A 22,637-nucleotide genomic window follows, 5' to 3' on the forward strand; every position below is an offset into this window, starting at 1 on the left:
CCACCGTAAATAACGTCCGTACAGACATAATTATTGTTGGTCTCACATTCAGTCACACACAAAGACTCACAGTCACCGTCTGCAGTTAGCATTTCAGAAGTAAAGGATTCATTAATGTTCACAAGGACTGCCTGTGGTGGGAATAGAAAATCCCTGCCAATTTGTCACTGAATCCCGTGGATCAGCTTCTTCGCAGAGCTCCTAACGAGGGGGGACAATTTCTTATGCACACAAAATAAAATGTTTTGACAGGATAAGGCACAGAGAACCTATATGTATGGCAAAATGGCAGTAAAAGATCAACAGTCACTTGGATTTAAACAACCAACAACAAAAAAACATGATCGAGCGTGTTCAGTTAAAGAAATACTGTCCTTTTTCTCCAAATGTACTCACTCTCCTCTCAGTGTTTACTGCTGTGCAGATGAAGAATGGTTTGAACTCCTGTTCAGCTCCTTTTTTAATTCAAGTACTCTATTAGGAACTTCCAAAAGAAATGTGTTTCAAGGGGATCCATTATGCTTCTTTCCAGCTTTGTTTTTTTGAATTATTTTTTAAATTTTTGGTAGCTCTCTAGAGCAGCTTTGCACAATTCATAGCTTTAAAAACAACATGATTTTTATCATCTTGCTTATTATTTGTTTTCATGTTCAGCCTGTGCTTTAAGGAGGTTATTTTAGTTAAAATGTCCCCCTTATCCTCTGACTGGCCCTTCTAATAGAAGGTCATCGCTTTGCAAGCAAAGCCTTAACTGCTTTCTGGTGTAAAGACCCTTGAAAAAAGATCATAAGCCTAATCTGAAACATTACTTGTGTCTAATGAGCATTAAGGAGACATTTTCATCCTGCATCTTGGATGTACAGCAGGACAAGTGTTTAGTTATTTGGAAATTAATTTTCTTGTTATGTGACGTAACAAATTCTTTTATATTTCTAATTGAACTGTAACAGATTAGAAAATAATCTGTAAAGACCTAGGTGTTTGTAATGAAAAGTGTTGAAATGAGATGAACTGGTTGTTGGGCTCGCATGGATACATCTCATTGTTTAAAATCTTTTGCCACATTTAAATCTCCTAAACAATCCCACTTGTTATATAAGTGCTGTTATTTGTGTATTTCTCATTATGCATGACTTTTGCACCAACATCTGGCTGAATAACAAGCAGCCACTGATAGGTATGTTTAATAGTCGTCGATAATGAACGTTTTTGTTTATTGGTTAGTTAATGATTAGAAATGTGAACAACTCTTGGTGAACATGCAACATTTCTATCTTTTACTTGTACAGAAAAGGTAAAAATGCAGCAGTATATGGGGCTCAGCTCTCTGTTTGGCCTTTTTAAAGGGCTAGTTCAGTTTTTTGTTTTTTTTTGTAAACTTGATTTCAGATTTTAAATAGTAATTTATTTGAACAGCACCAATTAAAAGAAACATAATCTAAAAGAACCCCAGTCCCACAAATTTCATTTAAGTTAACATAAAAGCTATTTTATAAAGCTTTGCATTGTTGTCAGTGTCCCATTATTTGGTTATTCCAGCAGAAATATGATGATATTCCTGCCAGTCATGCTCCAGGCTGTGCTAATGCTAACTGCCGATGTCACTATTTGTGCTTGCAAATAACCGTAAACTCCTATGTATATAACATTTGCTAAACCACTATGAAATATTTGAGACTGGAGCTGTTTAGACAGCAGAACAACACTTTGGTCTTGGCCTCACTCTGATTAGCCATTAGCTTGTCAATAGGGTCTGGAAAAAAAAATGCCGTGCTGCACTTTGAGGTTGCTCAGACGTATCTATTGCTGAGATACTGACTACTGATTACTCCTCTATAGAACCGTCACTTTGAAAAAGTTACAAAAAAGAACATTTTACAAAAAAACAACCTCATACAAAACAATGCAAAGCATAATAGATCCCCTTGGAACAAAACCTAATTGCAGTTCTGACCAGGCAGCGGACTCGAACATTATCACCCCATTAAATGGACGTTATTAGTTGTTATCATCCCAATAGGTAGCGTTCAGACTGTCCCTCCTACCTCCTAGGTTTAATGGTACGTTCTTATCGCTGATTATATGCAGCTTTGCACACGTGTAAAACCGTAAGGTTTTTTTGATAGCTTTATTGAACCCTTTTCCTAAAGGGTTCCACTAACCCTAACCTTACACCTGACCCTAAACTTAACCCCCTGACCCTTGGCTCTTAACCTAACCCCCTGACTATATTATCAGCAAAAAAGAATGGAGGTGCAGGAGGGAAAGTCTGAACGCAACCTATGGGAATGTTCGGACATTTAATGGTTGATAACATTCAAAGCGGGTGAACCAGGCTGAACATGTTTTACAAACTACTTCTTTTCCAGCATAAACTATCTGAAAGGCTGCATCTTAAGTTTTTTGGTAATGTAACTAAGCAAAGAAACTGCAAAAATTACATTTCCTAATTAACCAAACTTGTTGATCAACGCAGTGCGTTATAGATTTTTAGAGAAAGTGAGGCTACAGACGAGCTTGTTAACTGAACACGATGTAGCTCTGAGGCTCAGGAATCAATCTCAAAGCTAAACTCTGCTATTGATCAACAGTGTGTGTTCAGGGACGGCTACCAACAGCTTGACCCCTCCCTCAGAAATTGTGCCAATAACACTAACAACAACATGATGCTTTTACACCTCCACAGAACTAAAGGGCAAAAACGCATTCATACGTTTCCACGCAGGCATTAACGCAGGCACACTGCGTTATAATCATGAGGTTTGCAGAATTATCAGCTCTGGTCAATATATTCATGCCTTTTCTTGTTTGGCATCGACAGCCATAATGAAAATCTATCTCACAGTGAAGGCATGAGGCTGCAGACCGATACACCCCCCCCCCCACCCCACCCCCCTCGGAGTGACAGTCTACATTCAGATATCATTCCAGTCGATTCCTGTCCAGAGGCCGACACGGTCATCTTGTCTTAGAGCAAAAATAATAAATCAAGTTTGAAAATGTGTGAACTTTTGTTTGAGGAAACGTGAGAATTATGAACGTTAGCCATGCTTACACATATGGCACTTTATAATGGCAGCACAGCTGTGTGCATGATGACTCACTCCTTTTTAATACATTATATTTGTTTTTTCTTATTATTTTTACACTTTTTTTTTGGCTAAAACTCGACACAGTGGTCATGTCGCTACATGTTTGGGATGAACAGCAGAGAAATGAGAAGGTCATGGCGCATCGATGAAGAAATGAGAGGAGACTTTTTGCTTCTTCACAGAGGACGGACGGACACTGTCAGTCGGGGTAGATGAGGAAGCCAGAGAAGGTGCTGTATTTGTTGGTGTTTCCTCCGTGAACTTTGCCCCCGTCCAGCTGCACAAACACTTCGTCGCCTACGTCCAGGTGCAGGATGACACTGTTGGAGGCGTAGTCGTAGTTTTGATCCGCGTCTTGAGCGATTGCACTGGCCCTCACCTGGACAGAGACAGAAAAGGTGAGGAGGGAGCCCTTAAACGGTAAGAAAATTTTACTAAAGAAAAATAAATCTGATAATTAGGCGTTTAAAAGATGCGTAAAGAAGCTTTAAATAACCAACAAATGTCTGATCAACAGAAAACTGAACTTAATACATTTGGTGTAGTTAAAAATCTTTGTGGTGCATTATATTCTTGAAGTTTGTGTCCAAGTCCTAATGAGATAAAACCTTCACATGTTAATTTTAAATGTGTTTTAATGTGACGCTTGTTTATAGTTATAAGCGATAAAATTAAAAGGTTTAAATTGATTATTTTTTCTATATTTTTTATCCTCTTTGAGTCACTGGTATTAACAAGTTTTTTACGTAAACTGAAATGAAAAGATGAATGTTGTTACTTTCAGGTTAGTGAGGTTCTGTTTTGAAAATGTGTCAAATTTGCTTTTTTTGAAACCACATCTGAAAACTGAGAGATGAATATGAACGTAACCTCCGAAACACTGCACAATTTAATGTTATCAAAACTAAAATAATCACTTAGTTTGGACGATGTCAAAGAAAACTTGCAGATTGCCTGCCATTTTTCTGCTAAAGATTTAAACAAAAGTCATATTTCTTTGTTTAAATATGATCATTTTAGTCATATTTTGAAAAGAGCTTTAAATGCAAGCTCACACAATCTGTCAGAGCTCAGGATATGTGTTGGGGACGACTCTCAGCTACTACCACATCATAATTTAGCTCAGTTTGTAAAACTGACTGAGTTGTAGCCATTTTTGTGTTTCCTGAGGTTGATTAGATGAGGCGGTCATCTTGAATCGGGTTGATTCCAAAACTTAATCGGATGTAGATGTGAATCCAATGAGAACTTTGTGAGAATTTCATTCACATCTTTCCATTAATTCATGAGATATTTTGCTAACAGACATACACAGTAATTTTTGCATACACAAATGGAGTTACATTATCAACGTGAGAGTTGCTGAGAGTCATCCCTAATGCACACTTCATGGGCTACCAGTTTGCACAATGTTTGCCATCCAGGCAGCCGTCCATATTGCTTTTCATTATGAAATATCATGTTGTAATGTTATGGCTAATTGTTGTTATGTCTTCACTGTTCTTCCTTTTAAATAAAAGGTCATCAGGCTGATTATTGTAAGATTTGTTTTCTCCATTACGTCTCTGTGTGCCACCCAAAGGCAGATCCACTTCATGTGGAAGTGACCAGTGCCATTTTATTTCCCATTTCCAACTGTGATCTGGGCGTAATGTCAACAACAGTGATGTCTTCCTGCTCACTGGGTAGATAAATGAGATGTGCAGTGATCTCTGGCCTCAAACCTCCATCTGAGAGCGCAACCTTTCTTAGTCACCATCATTTTTTTCCAGAGGATTGTGGCTCTCACACCTGATCCACCTGTTGCAGAGGATTACAAAGTCTGATGGGGATTGCAAGGGGTGATGGTATCAGGGAACACATCAGCTAATTTGTCAGGTGGTAATAAAAAGCATGACAACCAATACAGACTTCGTTCCTGCAGTGATTGTTTTTCCATGTTATCATCTATAAGCTGTTTTCCAACATATTGTGTTCTAATTTTTTCAGTTGTTTAAATTTAATAGTTACCGGTAAGTTGTATAATTATTTTTTGTTAGAGTTTTTTAGTCTTTGTCCCATTTACCTTTTTTTCAGTACCACATAAATTTAGCATATTCCCACCAATGATAAGAGAGGTCTCTCAACTCTTTTAGTGATGCAGACATGAAGGAGGACCAGTTTAGGATATCTGATCCTTCAAAACAGGAATTTTTCAGGGAAAAACATAAAAAATGGGCAAAAGAAGAGCTAGAAACAAACCCATTGATGCACACCTTTTTCCATTCATTGTCAACTTATGTATTCTTGGGCAGCACGGTGGTTCAACTGGTAGAGCTGCTGCCTCTCAGCGAGAAGGTCACCAGGTCAAATCCTGACCGGGGGCCTTTCTGAGTGGAGTTTGCATCCTTTGATGCAAACATTGAACATTGCATGTTCTCTCCGTGCATGTGCGAGTTTCCTTTGGGTACTCCAGTTTCCTCCCACAGACCAAAAACATGCATGTTAGGCTGAATGGTAACTCTAAATTGTCCCTAGGTGTGAGTGAGCAAGTGAATGGTTGTCTTGTTTGTCTCTATGTGTCCCTGTGATGGACTTACGACCTGTCCAGGGTGTCCCCTGCCTCTCTCACAGAGACTGTTGGATATGGGCACCAGTGACCCCCAGAAAGGAAAAAGTGGGTAAAGATGAGGGATGGGTGGATCGTAAGTCTTTTTTAAAAGGTATTTCACAAATATGATAAGACTTAAAATGCCTATTATGATAATAATGGTGATTATGATGTAGTCAAAAATACGGACTTCATTTCCTGTTTTCTCATCTGTTTGAGCGTCTAAAAAAATGATTCGGCAGCGGCACATACTTAAAACAAACACTTTAAAATTCATTATCTGGTAAAGACTATAACTTTCAGCTTTACACAATTAAATACAAATTACATGTACGATAGACCATTTTTACACTTTCTTTTACATAAGGACATTTTCATCTTCTGAATGTTATCTGATTTAAAATACACAGTATTATGTTCTTTCCCTAAAATATTATACAGTAATGAATGTAGCGGTTGTTCATTGCTTCAGTCGGAAGGCAGTCAAATATCCTTCAAAAAACTTTTTTAATGTGCTTTAACAGCAGGTTTGAGTTTAAGACAGCACACCTTTGAACAACGATGCTTTTCATTATGGTGTGAAATATTTTGTGTAATTAATCACGCTTAGGAAAATCTGAGTTGTTTTTCACAATCAGTGAGCAGATCTACTAACAATAAATTGCCCTTTCACTGGGCAAGTAACAAACTATCCAAGCAGACAAACAGTGGAGAATAAAGCACACATTCACATACATATTAATGAATGCAAATACGATGCCCTAACTCCATCTTTGTCTCCTCCTCTGGGTCTGAAGCTGACTAAGGGTATGGTTCATCATCTCCACCAGCCATCAAGCGTCCACGAGCTTTTGATTGCAAAGACAAATCAGATCAGTAAAAATCACCCATTTCTCTTCCACCCCCGACCCTTCCTTAAATTTAACTGAATTTATTTCTCAACGCAGGCATTTGTTTCCCAACGATAAGGTGAACATGTTTATTTCTCTCCTGAAGACAGAAATCAATCGATACATATTCTTACTTTAATTCAGCTCACATCGTTCTATTAATTGCTGTTTCTCCCTCCGCACCTCGCACCACTTCCATCATTCCTCTCCCATTCACCGCCCTATCCCTGTCTCTTCATTCTGAACCCATCTATCCATCTTTTTGCGTTCGCATGTTGGAATAAGATGCAGGTCACGTACACGTTTTCTCTCCCCCACCATGACAGTGTTGGCAGGAGCAACGACTAAGTGTGTCCCTGTCCGGCCTAAATCGGATTGATTAACGACGTGCTGCTATGGCAGGTCTCTTGAGAACCCCCTTCTCGCCCCCCAAACTATCCTCCCCTAGCCCCCCCCCCCCCTCTTTCACACCCCCCCCCCCCCCCCCCGCCTTCCAGATGGATCAGGGCAGGCTATACATGGCTGCAAGCTGCAGTAATTGGTAGTCTGACAGCCATGGCAGAAGATCCCCACCTAATAGGTCCAATTCCTCAATAACTTCATACAATCACAATGAATGGGGGGCACAGGATAGGCAGCAATGGTCAAACGGGCCCATGAAATATAGGCAGGAGGTCAGATTTAGATGCAACACACACACTTTCCTCCTCTTTTCATACATCTCGATAAAAGCAGCTATCTTTCCTCTTTGTTTTTATGAAGCTCGAGCGAATACCTGAGGAAGAAATGTGTCGAATGTAAGACGTTTCGTTATGTTAAAGTGTGAGAGTGCTTTGCTCTTGGGGGACTGAACAGCTTCCCCGAGGAGATCTAATAGGTTTGAGCAAAAAATACAAGAGTACGACGATTCTGACAACTTGTACATCCCGCATCTGTCTACATGGCTGAATGGCAGAAATCCCCAGGCGCGTCTGTCAGCTGAGTTAAACGCTGTCAGGCTGCTTTGACTTGATTTGAGATCATAAACGTGTCAGTGAAGAAAAGAATAGCACACCTACTCACAGATGGTGAATTCTTTTAATAAGAAAAATGCAAGTCAAGGTCTGAAACAAAACCCCGAGTACCTTTGGTGACTTTAAAAATCAGAAATGTAAGAGGCAGCATCTATGCAACAGTTAGACCAGTCAGACCAGGATCTAATGCAAGCTTGTTGGTTGTGTTGCAATATGACTGAGGCACGACAGCTACACCCTGCAGCATAAATGACTTAAAGGACTAAGGTTTGAAGTCCAATACCACAGGTAGCAGCTATGAGTTTGAAAACAGTGGCCCGCAAAGATGCAGCAGCCACTCCTGTCATGAAGAAAACTACAAGTTAGTGTTTACGTACGCATACGACTGGGAGCTGTGGTTGGAAACTGAAACGTCCAGATGAAACTCTGTGCAAGGAGTAGGAGTTATGCAACCAAGTGACTGATGGAGGTTGCACAAAAAGCAATGTCAAACCAAGAAAAGGGTTGTTGGCTTAAAGAACCTGCACAGAACAACTTTGTCATGGCTTTTTCTCACCAGTCTCAATTGGTTTCTAAATAAGACAGATTGTTTTACAGTTGCAATTGCACATGTAAAGTTACAAACTGTTTTGTTTTTTTTGCCTGAAAATGGTCTCCAAAGCAACATGACTCATATTCCGACCAGACAGACTGAGGTCTTTCTTCATAGCCCGAAAAGTAGAAGCTGCAAAACCTGCATTTGTGGCTCATCTATGAGCTCATCAATGGCTCTGTGATGGCAGTGGTGAGGAAGTGTTGGAAACTCAGCTCCTTATTGACGCCATGTAAAGGTCAGTGGAGCAGTGCCATGTAGGTTGTGAAGGCAGACACAAAGACATCGAAGACTAAAGAACCACATAGATCTGTTGAAAACAGCAAGTCCAAGGCTTCCTGCATGAAATACAAGAACTGTGGCCTTCCAAGAGTTTGATCTCATGACATGACACCCCCAATCATCAACAACCAGAATGTGCAACACCTTTCTTCATTAGGAAATATATTTGCTAAATTCGCAATAACACTCATTCCAGTAAAAGAAATGTAGTTTCGGTTCACTTTTTAATGTTATAAAAAATTTTAAAGTCCTCTTCTGGAAATCTAAAGGACCAACAACATAATCATGCTTGTTTTATTTATTTTTATTTTTTAACTTTAACACCTGAAATGACCACATTTAAGGCTCACAACAAAAGTTGCAGCAGTGATATTCACAGTACCTCATTGAAATGGCCTTTAAACATGAATATCAGCTAATTATATTTGCCAGCCAAAAGGACAGAACGTTATTTATGGCTTATGGTTGACTTCCTTGTGTGACACGAAGGTTTATTTGGCCTTTGTTCAGACAGTGGAGATGCTGACATTTAGTGTGTAATGTTTATGATTAATTCATGGTTCCTTCTCACTCTATACAGACAGTGACCCATTGAGCAAATTCTCTTCTTCAGACATTTTAAACACATATTTACAAGAGTGCGACATTTAGGACATTGCTGCAGCCTTTATCAGCTGATGCAACGGGATTTTTATTGATCTCTAAATGAATATGATACATAAAATAGTTGGAGAAAAGTAGTAAAATAGATGGGCACCACACCTAATCTACCATATAAAATAGCTCAACTTAAATAACTAAACAGCTCACACCAATTTGGGTTTGAGAAAACTTGTATTATCATTAGACCTACCAACTCAACAAAGCTGACTGAATAAAATTACCAGTAGGTATTCTTGTCGTGTTTTTTTCTGAGTGGGACTATTTATCCCATCACTGAGAGAGAGGTATCCATTTCCTGGAGCATGCCTGTAATGATCCCACTGTGTAGAGACATTGAAACCTGCACAGAGGTTCATCTGTCAGTACAAATCAGAGTGAAATCTTGTTTTTCTTTAAGTGGGCAGGAGGCACCGGGGGGCTTTGGGAGTGAAAGCAAGAGGGAAAGGCAAATCAGGATTATTGTCAACAGCGGTGGAGATTGATAGCGACAAGGGAAAGAATTTCTGTCGGTTGGACCAACGCTATTCTGACTTGATCTGCTCGCATTGGGAAGAGGGGAGACTCAAGAGACAGTGGAGAAGATTACACTGTCAACACTTTTCATTAGTGTGTGTGTGGGGTGGGGTGGGGGGCAACATTAGGTGGGTGTGGTAGAAAGAAAAGGAGAAGAGAAAGTGACGGCACAGAAATATCTCACTGACAGGGGAATATGCTCAATAAAATCAACATTTTTGTGGCATGCCACTGATTTGTGAGACATGTTTAATAGCTGTATTTCAACTGAATTTGGCCACTACAGTAGTCCCTTGCTACTTCACGGTTCGACTTTCGCAGACTTCCTCTATCACGGTTTTTCAAAGTAAGAATAAACACACACACAAAAAAAAAAATTGTACAGGACACATGATTGTCAACTTTAATATTACGTGATTGGGTCAGTACTGGATACTGTACAGTAAAAACTTAATGAAAAAATAGAATACTTCGGACAGACGCTGCCATTTTGTAGCTTTCTCTCAATAAGCCTACATGTATCGCCATGCATAAGGACTACATTTCCCAGAAGCCAGCAGTGCCACACCCAGAAGCCCCATTGCCTTCTGCTGAAATGCACAAAGGGAAAGTTTTGATCTGATCTGAAAAATTGTGGTCCTTTACAGTGACTTGGTTGCCCAGCGGATGCAGAAAGACACACAGAACCCACTGGAAACCGGACCAGAACTGGAGCAGAACCAGACCCATCGGGGAATCTTGAGAGCTGGTAGCCAGCCTACGAGGACTTCCGAGTGGGGATATGCCGCCGTAGGTCCGGCGCTCTCTCCAGAGCTCACCGGGACTTTTTTATCTCTATCGACCACCCGAAGGTATCCCCCAATACACTTCAGGGCTTAAGGGCTGCACAGAACCAAAACTGAACTGGAGTAGAACCAGACCCCCAGACCCATCGGTGAATCTAAGAGCTGGTAGCCGGTCCATGAGGACTTCCGAGCAGAGGACGTTCTGCTGTAAGTCCGCCTTCTCTTCGGAGCCCACCGCCACTACCCCAAGCCAGAGAGCCTACCAAAATCAGCAGGGTGGGTCCGCCGAAATGGAACCAAGTAGCTGCTGTTCAGCCGAGCTGGTGAGTAAAATTTAGTAGCTACATATACGTATGTTGTTAAAATGATGTAGGTTTACGAGTTTAGAACATTGCAAGAGTGTGGGAAAGGTTTCTAAAACCTTAAAATACAAATACTAAAATAAATATAACGTCGTTACTTCATGGATTTTCACTTATTGCAGTGTGGAGGCCTGGAATATAACCCCCACAATAAACGAGGAACTACTGTATTAAAAAAAAAAAACACAAGTACTTTTTTTAAATGATGGGATGAGTATGGTGAAAAAAACTCAGTATAGGAAATTTATATCTGCTCACATAAAAATGGAAGAATTGACCATTTTCACACAGGATTTAGTTAAAGAACTAAAGTTGGGAGAGACTGAGTGATATAGAGAGGGAGCTAACAAACCGATCAAGTATGCTTGGTTTCATTGTAGGAAGAGTTGTGGTAAATGAGGTTGGGGAATGGGGGGGCAGTTGTGGGTCTATGCAGTGTGTTATTTTTTCAGTTTTGTTTTGTTTCTCAGTGGCTCCTTGATCCTCTGGTAATAAAACTGACAGGATTCATTCACTGTGATGTACAGACCTCTCAGAGCGGAGCGAGCGATTGAGACAGGGTCTCTTAAACTTACCTGGGGGACCTTTAAGGGTGAACTGGGAAAAAGAAGAAGGGCAATTGAAATGGTCTTTTTTTTATTGTTGTAAAAGCTGCTGTGTCTGTCTCCATACCAGCTGTTTCTATAATGTGTGCTGACATGTAACTCTTCCCCTGCTCTGCTGACTCATGCAGTAATTGGCATACTAAATGCTAATATTTTACCATGACACTCAAGACCCACAGTGTCAAGATGTTGATTAGAAAGACTCTAAGTGGCTCTAGACTGAAACTTTAAGGGTAAAGGAGATAGCTTAATTGGGTATAAACGAGTTCTTTGGTGGGTCTACCTTCAGGGCATAAGCATCAGATGGTTCTGAAGGTAAATTATGTTATTGTTTGACAACATATAGTGGAAAAGTTAACACACATGCACCCCCCCCCCCCACACACACACAGTGTGAAGATATACAAAGATACACTGAAGTTACAAAGTTAAACACATTCATTGTATAAAAACAAGACAACTATGTCATAGATCAGTATTTAATATCCTTCTAAATCAAATAGGTCTCTACAGTGTTGATGACTAACATAAATATATAACAATTTTTCATATTTTTATCAGAAAATGCCTGTGACACACACTGCTGCTTGTAAACAAAACCAACCACTGTTTCCTTGATGAGCAAGCACAATGATATAATGGGAGCAAAAGGAAGACACAACAAAGGCATGACCGAACACCCCCAGCAGCCAGCTGGGTCTTTTTTAGTCTGCAGGATATAATGGCCTGAGCCATTATAACAGTAACATATAGTCAAATAATGGTTTTCTGCAGGAACTATGCACATATTTCTGTGTGGCGAGGAAGAAACAATGAAGGAAAGAAAAGCTTCAGGGTGTGAGGGAGAAGACGTTCTTTGTTTGCTCAACAAGAAATGCAGTTTGAAAGAATTGTCTTTTATCCTAATATCACATAATGTTTCCTGTTATAATGATTTACTATTGTGGCCCAAAAGCAATGCAACACAGAGACATCTCTACCATATTTTCTATCGCGATTAAGGTACTAGGGGTGGCAAAAGTGTTGAAAATGTGCCAAATGAAAATTAAGTCAAAACCTTCTAATAAAGTACCATACGAGGCTCATATTGACATCTTGTCTGACTTATACTCTAATTAGCAGCTTCCACCTCTCACAGCGGCAGCATCTCACCTGCCCGCTGGCGGCGAGTCGTTCTTTCTTCTAATTGAGTCCAAGCTTGTCATCACCACAGACTCTGAGTGGTTTATTTAATTACCCAAGAAGCTCAAAAGTCTTGTTAATTATCTCTGGGTTAAATCTTCATATTTCAAGGAGTAGTGTGGAGTGTTAATCGTAATGTCAGCGTGCAACATTACCTTTACTGCTCGATACCTAAAGATCCCTAAAGGGATATTTCTGATCATTTAAAGTGGCGTTCTGTGGAAGGGTTGTAAACAAACAATTGCTTTCATCCATCTGTGTTCTTTACTCGCTTTTTCCTTTCACGTGGGTCACTGGTGCCCAAGTCCAGCCATCCCTGCGTGTGAGGGAAAAGGTACACACTGGACAGGTCATCAGTCTATCACAGGGACACATAGAGACAAACAACCGTTCACACTCCTGCATTTGGGGGAAAATTTAGAGTTACCAATTAATCTAACATTCATCCATCCATCCATCCATCCATTATCTTTACCCATTTATTCCATTTTGGGTCACGGGGGTCGCTGGTGCCCATGTCCAGCAATCACTGTGCGAGGGGCGGGGTACACCCTGGACAGGTCGCAAGTCCATCACAGGGACACATAGAGACAAACGAGACAAACAACCATTCACTCTCTCACTCACACACAGGGACAATTTAGAGTTACCAATCATCCTAACATGCATGTTTTTGGTCTGTGGGAGGAAACTGGAGCATATCAGAGAAAATCCACGCATGCACGGAAAGAACATGCAAACTCCACCCAGAAACGTGCCAGGCCAGGATTTGACCCGGCAACCTTCTCACTCAGAGCAACAACTTTACCAACTGTGCCAACAGTTTAAAAATCAATTATATTTTATTTTGTCTCCAATTTATTCTAAATTGCCAGTACCAAGAAAATGTTTGCTTTTTTTTTCATTTTGTTCAAGGCCTGGTTCATGTTTTAGTCTTATCACAACTACAGACTGACCAACTGACCTCAGATCCACCAATATTGGATCAGCTATAAATATTCATACTCTCACTCCATGCTCATCACTGTAAAGGGCAAAGTACATATTGGTGGTGAATTATATATCCATTGAAAAGGTCATCTACCTCAACACCAATCTTTAGATGAGTTATAAGACACAAGGAGGGAAAAAGGTTCAATTCGCAGAGTGTCTAATTAAAGCTAATATGTCGTAAACCTGCAGATCAGCTGCATGTTTCATTAGCAAGTGTCTGAGGTGGTGTCACATAAGCCTGATATGTCTGTTTTTTTATGTATTTATAACTACGTTAGTTGTCCTGTTCCTCAGATCCTCAGTTTAATGGAGTGTCTGTCCTCTCCTTTGTGAATATCCATCCATTCTTCTCTATGTCAGCCCGTTTGTCGGGGTCTTTCCAGTCTCTGCGGTGATCTCTCCACAGGATGTGTCTTGCTCCCTTTGACAAGACATTGATTAACGCAGTGAGTATCAGTCTGACAAAGCCTGCGGGCCAACAAACGCATGCAAACCTGCCCTGAAACATGTTGCACACACGCGTATGAATACAAAATAGATTTCTTTAAACAAATCAAAAATAAGTATAATATTATTTTTAACTTTCCACGTGCAGCTGCGGGCAGCATGGTGGTGCAACTGGTAGAGCTGCTGCCTCTCAGAGAGCAGGTCCTTGGTTCAAACCCCGATCCAGGGGCCTTTCTGGGTGGAGTTTGCATGTTCTCTCCGTGCATGCGTGGGTTTTCTCCGGGTACTCCGGTTTCCTCCCACAGACCAAAAACATGCATGTTAGGCTGATTGGTAACTCTAAATTGTCCCTAGGTGTGAGTGAGAGAGTGAATGGTTGTTTGTCTCGTTTGTCTCTATGTGTCCCTGTGATGGACTTGCGACCCGTCCAGGGTGTACCCCGCCCCTCGCACAGTAATTGCTAGACATGGGCACCAGCGACCCCAGTGACCCAAAATGGAATAAACGGGTAAAGATAATGGATGGATGGAAAGTTCCTACAAAATTATTATGTGCAATCTTTTCTATCCAATGATGTACTAAGTTCTTTAATCACAACTGTGGGACCTTTTTCAAATGGGAGGTGCTGTGAGCAGATGTGAATCTGTATGACCCTAAACACCCATAAGAATATTAGAGTCCCAAATGTAATTATGCAGTTTGTCGTACTCTAGCATTGTGTCTTATCTGAATATGGACAATAGAAACAATGCAGTAAAATTTGGACAGATAATTACTATAAAATCGCAAACGTTAATTTTTAAAAGATAATGGATGGATGGATGCTTATGAAGCATTCACACTATTGTGATCCATTTATCTTCCGTACGTTTTTCAGTATTTTTCTTGTGCCACAATTTTTGTGCTATTTCAACAAATCCTATTTGAAAACGTTCAGCTCTTTCAGGAGAAGAAGGGTGCTAAGGCTTTTGGTATTGGTGCAACTTTACCTTTTTGAAATATTTAGCCTTTTCTGCCATTTTCTTTCTCATAGGAAATGAATTGAGCTCATTTTACATCCTTCAAATCTTTAGATCTGTTTACAACCTTTTACTGCTCCTTTCACATTTTGTTCTACAAAGTAGTTCCGTTTCTTTCAGCTGCCTTGTGCAAATGTAAATGTTTTTTCAGCCACTTTCAGCTAATTTCAGCTGTTTTGTGCTTTTTTTAAGATAACATTTCTGTGCTTCTTCTAACTTCTTTCTGCTAATTTCAACTTGTTATACTCCTTTCAGCTTTTTCTGCAATTTCAGCTATTATTTAGCTGTTTTATGTTAATTTTAGCTTTTTAAGCCAATTCCACCTGTTTTTCACTCATTCAGCTTTTTTCAGCCTAATTCATTCAACAAAAATGTGCTCTCTCCACTTCCTTCTTTTAATTTAAGCTTCTTTCTGCTTTTTTAGCTACTTTTCAGCTGTTTTTTTGTGTGTGTGGCTAATTTCAGCTTTTTCCAGACAATTCCCCCTTTTTTGTGCTCGTTTCTGCTTCTTACAAATGGGCAAATTTGCGCACTCTCCACTTCCTTCTGCATATTTAAGCTTCTACCTTTGCAGCTAACATTTCAGCATATTTCAGATAATTTGAGCTGTTTTCAGATAAATTCAAGTTTTCCGTGACAATTTCTGTTACTTTCAGCCAAATTAACTTTTTTTTTTGCTAATTTCAGCTTATGTTCCTTTCAACTTATTTCTGCTAGTTTCAGTTTTTTTCTGCTATTTCAGCTACCATTTAGCTGTTATTGTGCTAAATTGATAATTTCAGCTAATTCCAGACTTTTTTTTTTTTAGCTCATTTTAGCTCCTTCCACTTCCTTCTGGTAGCTTAAACTTTTTTCTACCTTTTCAGCTGCTTTTTTTTCTTCCTAATTTCAGCTTTTTTAGCAAATTTCCTAATTTTTTGGGCTCATTTCTGCTTACAGTATTTAAACTAAATTCAGCAAACATATGTTCTTTCTGCTTTTTTCAGTCTTATTCTTCATTTCAGCTACATTTCAGCATATGATTTTTTGGGGGATCCACCATTATAAAACTGTTTTTATTTTATGTTTTTCTGCCATTTCTTTTTAAATGACAGATTAAAAACATTGATTTGTTATATTTAAAAAAAATCTGACAATTAAAGTGAATAAAATAGTTTCCAAATATTATTTAGTTTTTACTGAATATTAAATCCTTCTCGCTTTAAAATTGCTAGTAACCGCAAAATAGTTATCATTAAAAAAAGCATAATTAAATTGACATTGGGTGTATTTTCCACCTTCTGAATGGATTATCACTTTATGATGCAGCTTCTCTTTCCTACAGCTCTCGTCTTTTCTCAGAAATAAGCAGCATGTGCAATGAACCTGTGAGCCAAGACCAGCTATGAATTGAGTTAAATAATTTAACTGATGGAAAAGATAATTAATGGGGGAAAGAGTCAATAGACAGTGTGGACGAGGATGTGTAAGGTGTGTGAATGTGTGCGTGTTCATGTGTTTGTAAAGGAGGGCACAGGTGAAGGGGATAAGATCTCATCTAAAGGCTATGAAAGATTTAACAGCAGGAGAAGACAGGAATGACAATGTCAGCGAAGGCATGCAACAAACCAAGACCCCCAATTATATCTGGCATTTAACTGTCTGTCCTCTTTACTCAGCACCTCCTGTCAAATCAGTAAAATAAGGAATAAATGTCTTTATAGACTTGGTCAGTCATAAAAAAAGAAGTACCATGAACTGATGTTTGTATTTGAGATCTGTGAAACCCAAAATGAAAAAATGGACTGAACCTGACATGAGATTGCTTTAACATCATCGCAGATCTTCTAAGAAATACAGATTTTTAACTAATTTAATCAAAGTGAAACCAGTAACTGTTAAGAGATAAAACTTTACTACTTTTTGAATGACTATTTAACACAATTCTGAGTGAGTTTCACTCTTTCTTTGTGACTTTTTGTTTAAAGAAGTGATTTTAAAAACTCACTGGCAAAGTTAAACACTACATTTTCACTTCCGATAACTGTGTAGGCCAAAAAAACTATTAAAAAACACAACATATTGTTGTTTCGATCTTTGGACTTTCTCATTGTGAGTTCGGAATATCAAAGATTACATTTAAATGATTTAAGCTTTAATTTAAAACATCTGAAGTTGACTAAAGTGATTTACACTTTATCTCCTGAAAAATTCATATAATACAATGCAAATTATATAAATGTATTGGACACAAATAAATTCATAAAAATCTAACTCTACTTCAGTCTAAATCTAAAAAGGAGGATTTGATTTAAACATAGAGTCTCAACTCTCCAAAACCTGATCCTCTTTACTTAAGTAAAAGATTTAGAAAACGCATGCTACTTGTTTGTGGATGTTTAAAAGATCAGGCAACAATAATCTATCAAAAAATTTTAATTGGTTGATAAATCGTTACGAACCAAAGATAAAAGAATAATCCTTAAAAAGAAAAACTGAAATCCTTTGAGATCCCACCTCATTCTCTTTATGTTACACATCGCAAAACACAAAAGAGGTTTTCTGGACAGTTTAAATGCAAATGATAAAATAAAACTTGTTCACCACAAAATGTTTTAAAGTTGATTCAAATCAAACAGTTTTAATGAGCCTTATTCAAATAGTTTGATTAGAAGTCAGTTTTATAAAAGTTGATTAAAAAAAGGAAGATATAAGACATGAAGAAAGGTCTTTAAATGGAAAAAATACTGTAAACTGTTTAGATTGATAGAAAATATATGTTGAGAAAAGTTAATTTCATAAATGCCCATGAATATTTTGACACAAGACATTTAAAACATGGCAATTGGGGCTTTCTTGTTAAAGAATATATTTGAAAAGAGTTGGCTCTTGACCAGGGTCATAAATTTGACCTGCTGTGCAAATTAGTTTGACTCCTTTTTAAGGCCTGAAAATAATGTTCATGTTCAGGCTGCTGTTTTAATACACCGTATCATATTATATTATTATTGTTTAACGTATAGATCCTTGCACAGTACTCCCTCGCTGCTTCGCGGTTCATTTAGCGCGGACTCGCTCTGTCGCGGTTTTTCAAAATAAGATTGGACATGACACACAATTGGCTGATTGATGGATGAGCCACACGTTTGACATTAAATTTTTATTTAAAATAAATTATTTCAAATAATTTAGCACCTGCTGCACCTCTGTGCAGCCCATACTGCAGGATGAACTTCCTGCTGCAGCTGATCTCCATGCAGAGCGGAGAAGTGGGCGTGGCCTAGGGCACTTGCAGGTGGCTGAGAGAAGCGCGGGGCTTCAGGGTATGGATCTCCTGTGATAAACGAGGGACTACTGTATACTGTTTCATTTTATAGTTTATATTACAGTGCTCCTATTTTTGAGCGTAACCTTGAGTGCACAGTTTCATTCCACCTCATGTACCACGTGTGATACAAATGACAATAAAGAACCTTGAACCTTGAATCATAAGTAATCAGAGAGGAAAGAGGCCAGTCAGCTGAGTTTGTGGAAAAAATATTATTTGTCTCATCTCGATTCATCATGCAGGCAAACGTGTTACACCACTAAAAGTTGAGCAGTGATGAAATGACGTGTTTTGTTTCGTCGTCTTCAATTAGACTTTATTCTGGCACGGCTGAGCTTTTGATTTTAAACTGTTCAAGATGTTTGTTCGTTTTCTTGAATATGATTTTGTGACGTTGTTGGTGACGTCAGTTGTGTTGTGCTGCGGTGGATGCAGGAAAGGCCTACAAGATCAGACCGACCACAGGTCATGAAGAGAAGCGACAAGTTAACACAAAGACTAACATGTCAATTGCAAACCGTGCTGTTTTAAAGCTTAATACAGCAGCAAACGTGTAACGTTACAGCACAGCTCTTGAATTCTGACGCTACATGTGTCAAAAGTGAAGTCTTGTGTATCGCACGTTTCAAAAACTATAAATATTCTGATTTTTGTTGTTGTTGTTGTCTTTTTCAGTCTTTTCAGCTAAAATCTCCTGAAATAAAGGATTACCGGTACATTGCTAGCTTTTAGTGGTTTTCTAAGGCAGTGGTTCTCAAACTGTGGTCACCGGACCCCCGGGGGTCTGCGAGCCAGTGTTTGGGGGTCTGCAAAAACAACAATAATAATAAAATTAAATTAAATTTCCAAGCACGTAGATTTTTAACAACGCGTTAAAATACACCAAAAAGCTGGAAATCACATCTACTTTATTCAAAATTTTCTGGGGGATGACCCCAGACCCCCCCCCCCACCCTCCTGCTATTTGCATTCCAGCATCGATCAGTTTACAAATGAATCCGTTACTTGGTCTGACTACTGCTGCTGATTCTGTTCAGTTTGATGTAAAGAGTTTTCTGTAATATTTTGAAGAAGTGGCGATTACATTTATGTTCATTATGTGAAGTTTTAAAGTGGTTTTTGATGCTGTTCATTTTCTCAGAACTGTAATTTTTGGAAGATGAAATGAAAATTTTATTAATTAGGTGAGTCTTAGATGAAAAATACCCCATGTTGAAAAGTATAAAATTTACATTAACATTATTAAAGAACATGTCTTATGTATTTATGTTACACAAATATTTCCATTGCATTAAAGAGACAAATTGAAGAAAATTATTTAATAAACATGAGGGTTATGAGGGGGTCCCTGAAACTTTTTCTCCCTGTAAGGGGTCCCTGAACCCAAGAAGTTAAAGAACCCTGTTCTAAGGTGACACATTAACCCTTCAACTTCCTCTTTTACTCTCAGGACATCCATAAAAAATGTGACCTTTTTAACTCAAACCAAGTTGTTTTATTTAAATCCGGTGCCTGAATTTGGTCAAAATCTTTAAATAAAGACGTAAACACCTTTTTTTCATCCTATTATTACTACGATTTTTCTCACGTCTGCATGTGTCGAGCGGATCACCACAGGGTCAACTTTCAGACAAAAGAACCGTGCGCTCCTCTCCTATTTAATTCCCACAGGCCAATTTATTTCATATCTTTTTGAAGTGGAGTCAGTAAAGCATTTAAGAGCCTGTCTGCTCACAGTTCGTGTACCGTGAACATTACATGTGGAGAAACTGTTGTATCATTAAACACTTGAATCAATGCAAAGCCTGCATTTTTATATTTTTGTTATTTTTTGTCTCCAGTCATCCCCGGACCACAGCTCCTGTGTTCTGCAGCACACACGTCGGCACGCTGAGAGGCTTCAGCACTTCAAACTCGCCTCTGTTGTCCAGATGGAAGGCGTTTTCCAGGCATCTCTACTTGTTTATTTATTAGTGTTAAAGTCAGAGTCCCTCAGAGGACCACAGCCAGATGTTGGATTTTGGTTTTGTTCCACTGAGACACAGAGGATTGTTATCCTCCTGATCGCTTGGCTGTCACTCTGTTCCTTCTCCTTTTGTTTGCAAGCTAACAGACAAAACACATTTTGTTTTCTTGATAATCTTTTGTCTCGGCTCGGATTTTACATCGATTTGATTTACACTCCAAAGTCAAACCATCTAATTCTATCAGTTGTGTTTTTAATGTTTGCTCTGGTTGTACACATCCAAAATCACCACAACGTTTAATTCTGTTCACGTGTGTGTGCATGTGTGTGTGGATGTGTTAATTAATATGCTTAAAAAACACTGAAAAGCAGTTTAAAGCCCTTGAACGAACCTTACTTAGAATTTTTTCAATTATCAATATATTAAAATGTATGTTTTTGTTAATAATGAATATTTCTGAAAAAGTATTTCTTTACTACAGTAAATCTAGATACGTTTTTGCATGAGACTAACATGTTTTCGATCAATTTTGGATTATTTTGAGTTTTTAGATAAAAAAAAACAAGTTGATGTGTCAAAAACAAAGTCTTTGTTATAATTATAAAATGCAAATGCAAAATGCTCAGTCTAAAGCAAAAGCACAGTGACTTGTATTATAAAACGTGTCTGTTTGCTGATATTCCTTGTGTCTGTTTCATAATTTGAAACAAACTGAGTATTTTTTTTACTTTTGGCACAACAAAGTAAACGTTGGTGCCAAACGACGCCTCAGTTAAAGCTGGAGAGAAATGCTCACCTGTCCATTCTTCTTCAGGTCGGCCCACATGCTGGTCCCGTCCCCCCCTCTCATCAGGACATGGTAGGTGAAGTAGTAGATACCGGACAGGGGACACGTGAACTTGCCAGTACTCGGCTCGTAGTAGTTCCCCACGTTGGTCACCACATCGTCGAACTTCAGGATCTCGGTCCCCTCGTGTTGCTTCCGGAGGCCGGCGTAGAAGGCGATTTTGGGAGAGTAGAGGGACGAGCCATAACCGTTGGGTCCAGGCCCCGGTGGACCAGGTGGACCGGGCTTACCAGGCTCTCCGGGTGGACCTTTAGGACCTGGAGGCCCAGGAAGTCCGGGGCTGCCTCTGAAGCCCTGTTTGCCCCTTCGGTTTGGGAAGTCTGGAGGCTGAGGGGAGACAGCTGTCAGCTCTCCCTGTGGGGGGCTTAAAGTGTCACACACCATCTTGCAGCTTCCCAGCATCTCATAATGTGTGCCCCCACCTCCGGACCCTGCCCCCTTGGTGGTGTGGACCAATAGGGGAATGGCCACCAGCAGGACCAGGACCATGGCCACTCCGACTCCAGCCCCAATGACACGTTTCTTTCGGCTGAGCCGGGAGGCGGCCAGCGTCAGGAAGTCCTCCTCCCCTTTAGCTGGAATGGTTGTGCCGGCCAGACTGACCTCTAGGCAGAACGCTACTACTCAGTCAAGAAAGCAGAGGTGAAAAATGGAGGATTTTATGGGACAGGGTGAATAAACTCAAGTTTTTTAAGGACTGGGACAGTCAGGAAGCCAGTCAGGGGGAGAAAAGCAAATAGATTTTTCCCATTTCTTGTTCCTCTTTGTTTGAATCCTTTGTTTGTTTCTGGTTCACAGTGTCTGAGGACTCAATCGAAAGAACGGCATCATAAAAAGGTAAATTAACTTCAAAATATGTTCAGAAAAATGATAAATTTCAGGGTTATTCTTAGCTTTTTTTTACAGCTTTATATTTTGTGGACGTTCCAATCCTTCAGTTTCTCAGGCAGGCAGCTGTCAGGTGGGGTCTACAATATTCCCACAGGAGTTCATCTCACCCACCACATGCAGGGAAAAGAGCTCCACTCATCAGTCTGGGAGGAGAAGAGAAGGAAACAGCTAAAGTCTCAGCTGTTTTCGCTCTCACAAAACGCAAGCGCAAAGGAGGTGATGGGCACACAGCTTTGTTGGATTTGTTTGTTAAAAAGTCTGTTCCTGCATTCAATCAGCAGATTTGTTGCAGCTCATAAAGGCCTGGTCTAAGAGGAGGGGAGTCTGTACTTGGATGGAGCAAAAACTAATTTATCACACGCCCCATAGATTCTCTTACAATCTGGAGAGAGCAGGAAAAAATACACAGAATAAGGTGATGGTTAAGAGACAGTCACTTTGCTCTTAACATTAAACAAATGCAAACTTAATGCACAGATATCAATTAAAAATAGTGTTCATTTAGCAGTTAGAGAGTATGGATTTAGACACTAAATTTCCTAAAGTTGATTATTAATAATTATATATATATATATATATATATATATATATATATAT

General features: G+C 39.3%; 1 protein-coding gene across 1 annotated transcript; it reads right to left on the reverse strand.

Annotated features, from left to right (window-relative positions):
- Positions 1–3,160: 3,160 nt before the first annotated feature.
- On the reverse strand, positions 3,161–21,659 carry LOC119412567 (complement C1q-like protein 4). The gene is made up of 2 exons (XM_037679591.1): positions 21,099–21,659; positions 3,161–3,471 (listed from the first exon to the last, which is right to left on the reverse strand). The coding sequence occupies exons 1-2, from the start codon at positions 21,636–21,638 to the stop codon at positions 3,292–3,294; spliced, it is 720 nt and encodes a 239-aa protein (XP_037535519.1). The 5' UTR covers positions 21,639–21,659; the 3' UTR covers positions 3,161–3,291.
- Positions 21,660–22,637: the final 978 nt, after the last annotated feature.

Source organism: Nematolebias whitei, chromosome 7, assembly GCF_014905685.2.
Source record: "Nematolebias whitei isolate Nwh7 chromosome 7, NemWhi1, whole genome shotgun sequence".
Lineage (NCBI taxonomy): Eukaryota > Metazoa > Chordata > Actinopteri > Cyprinodontiformes > Rivulidae > Nematolebias > Nematolebias whitei.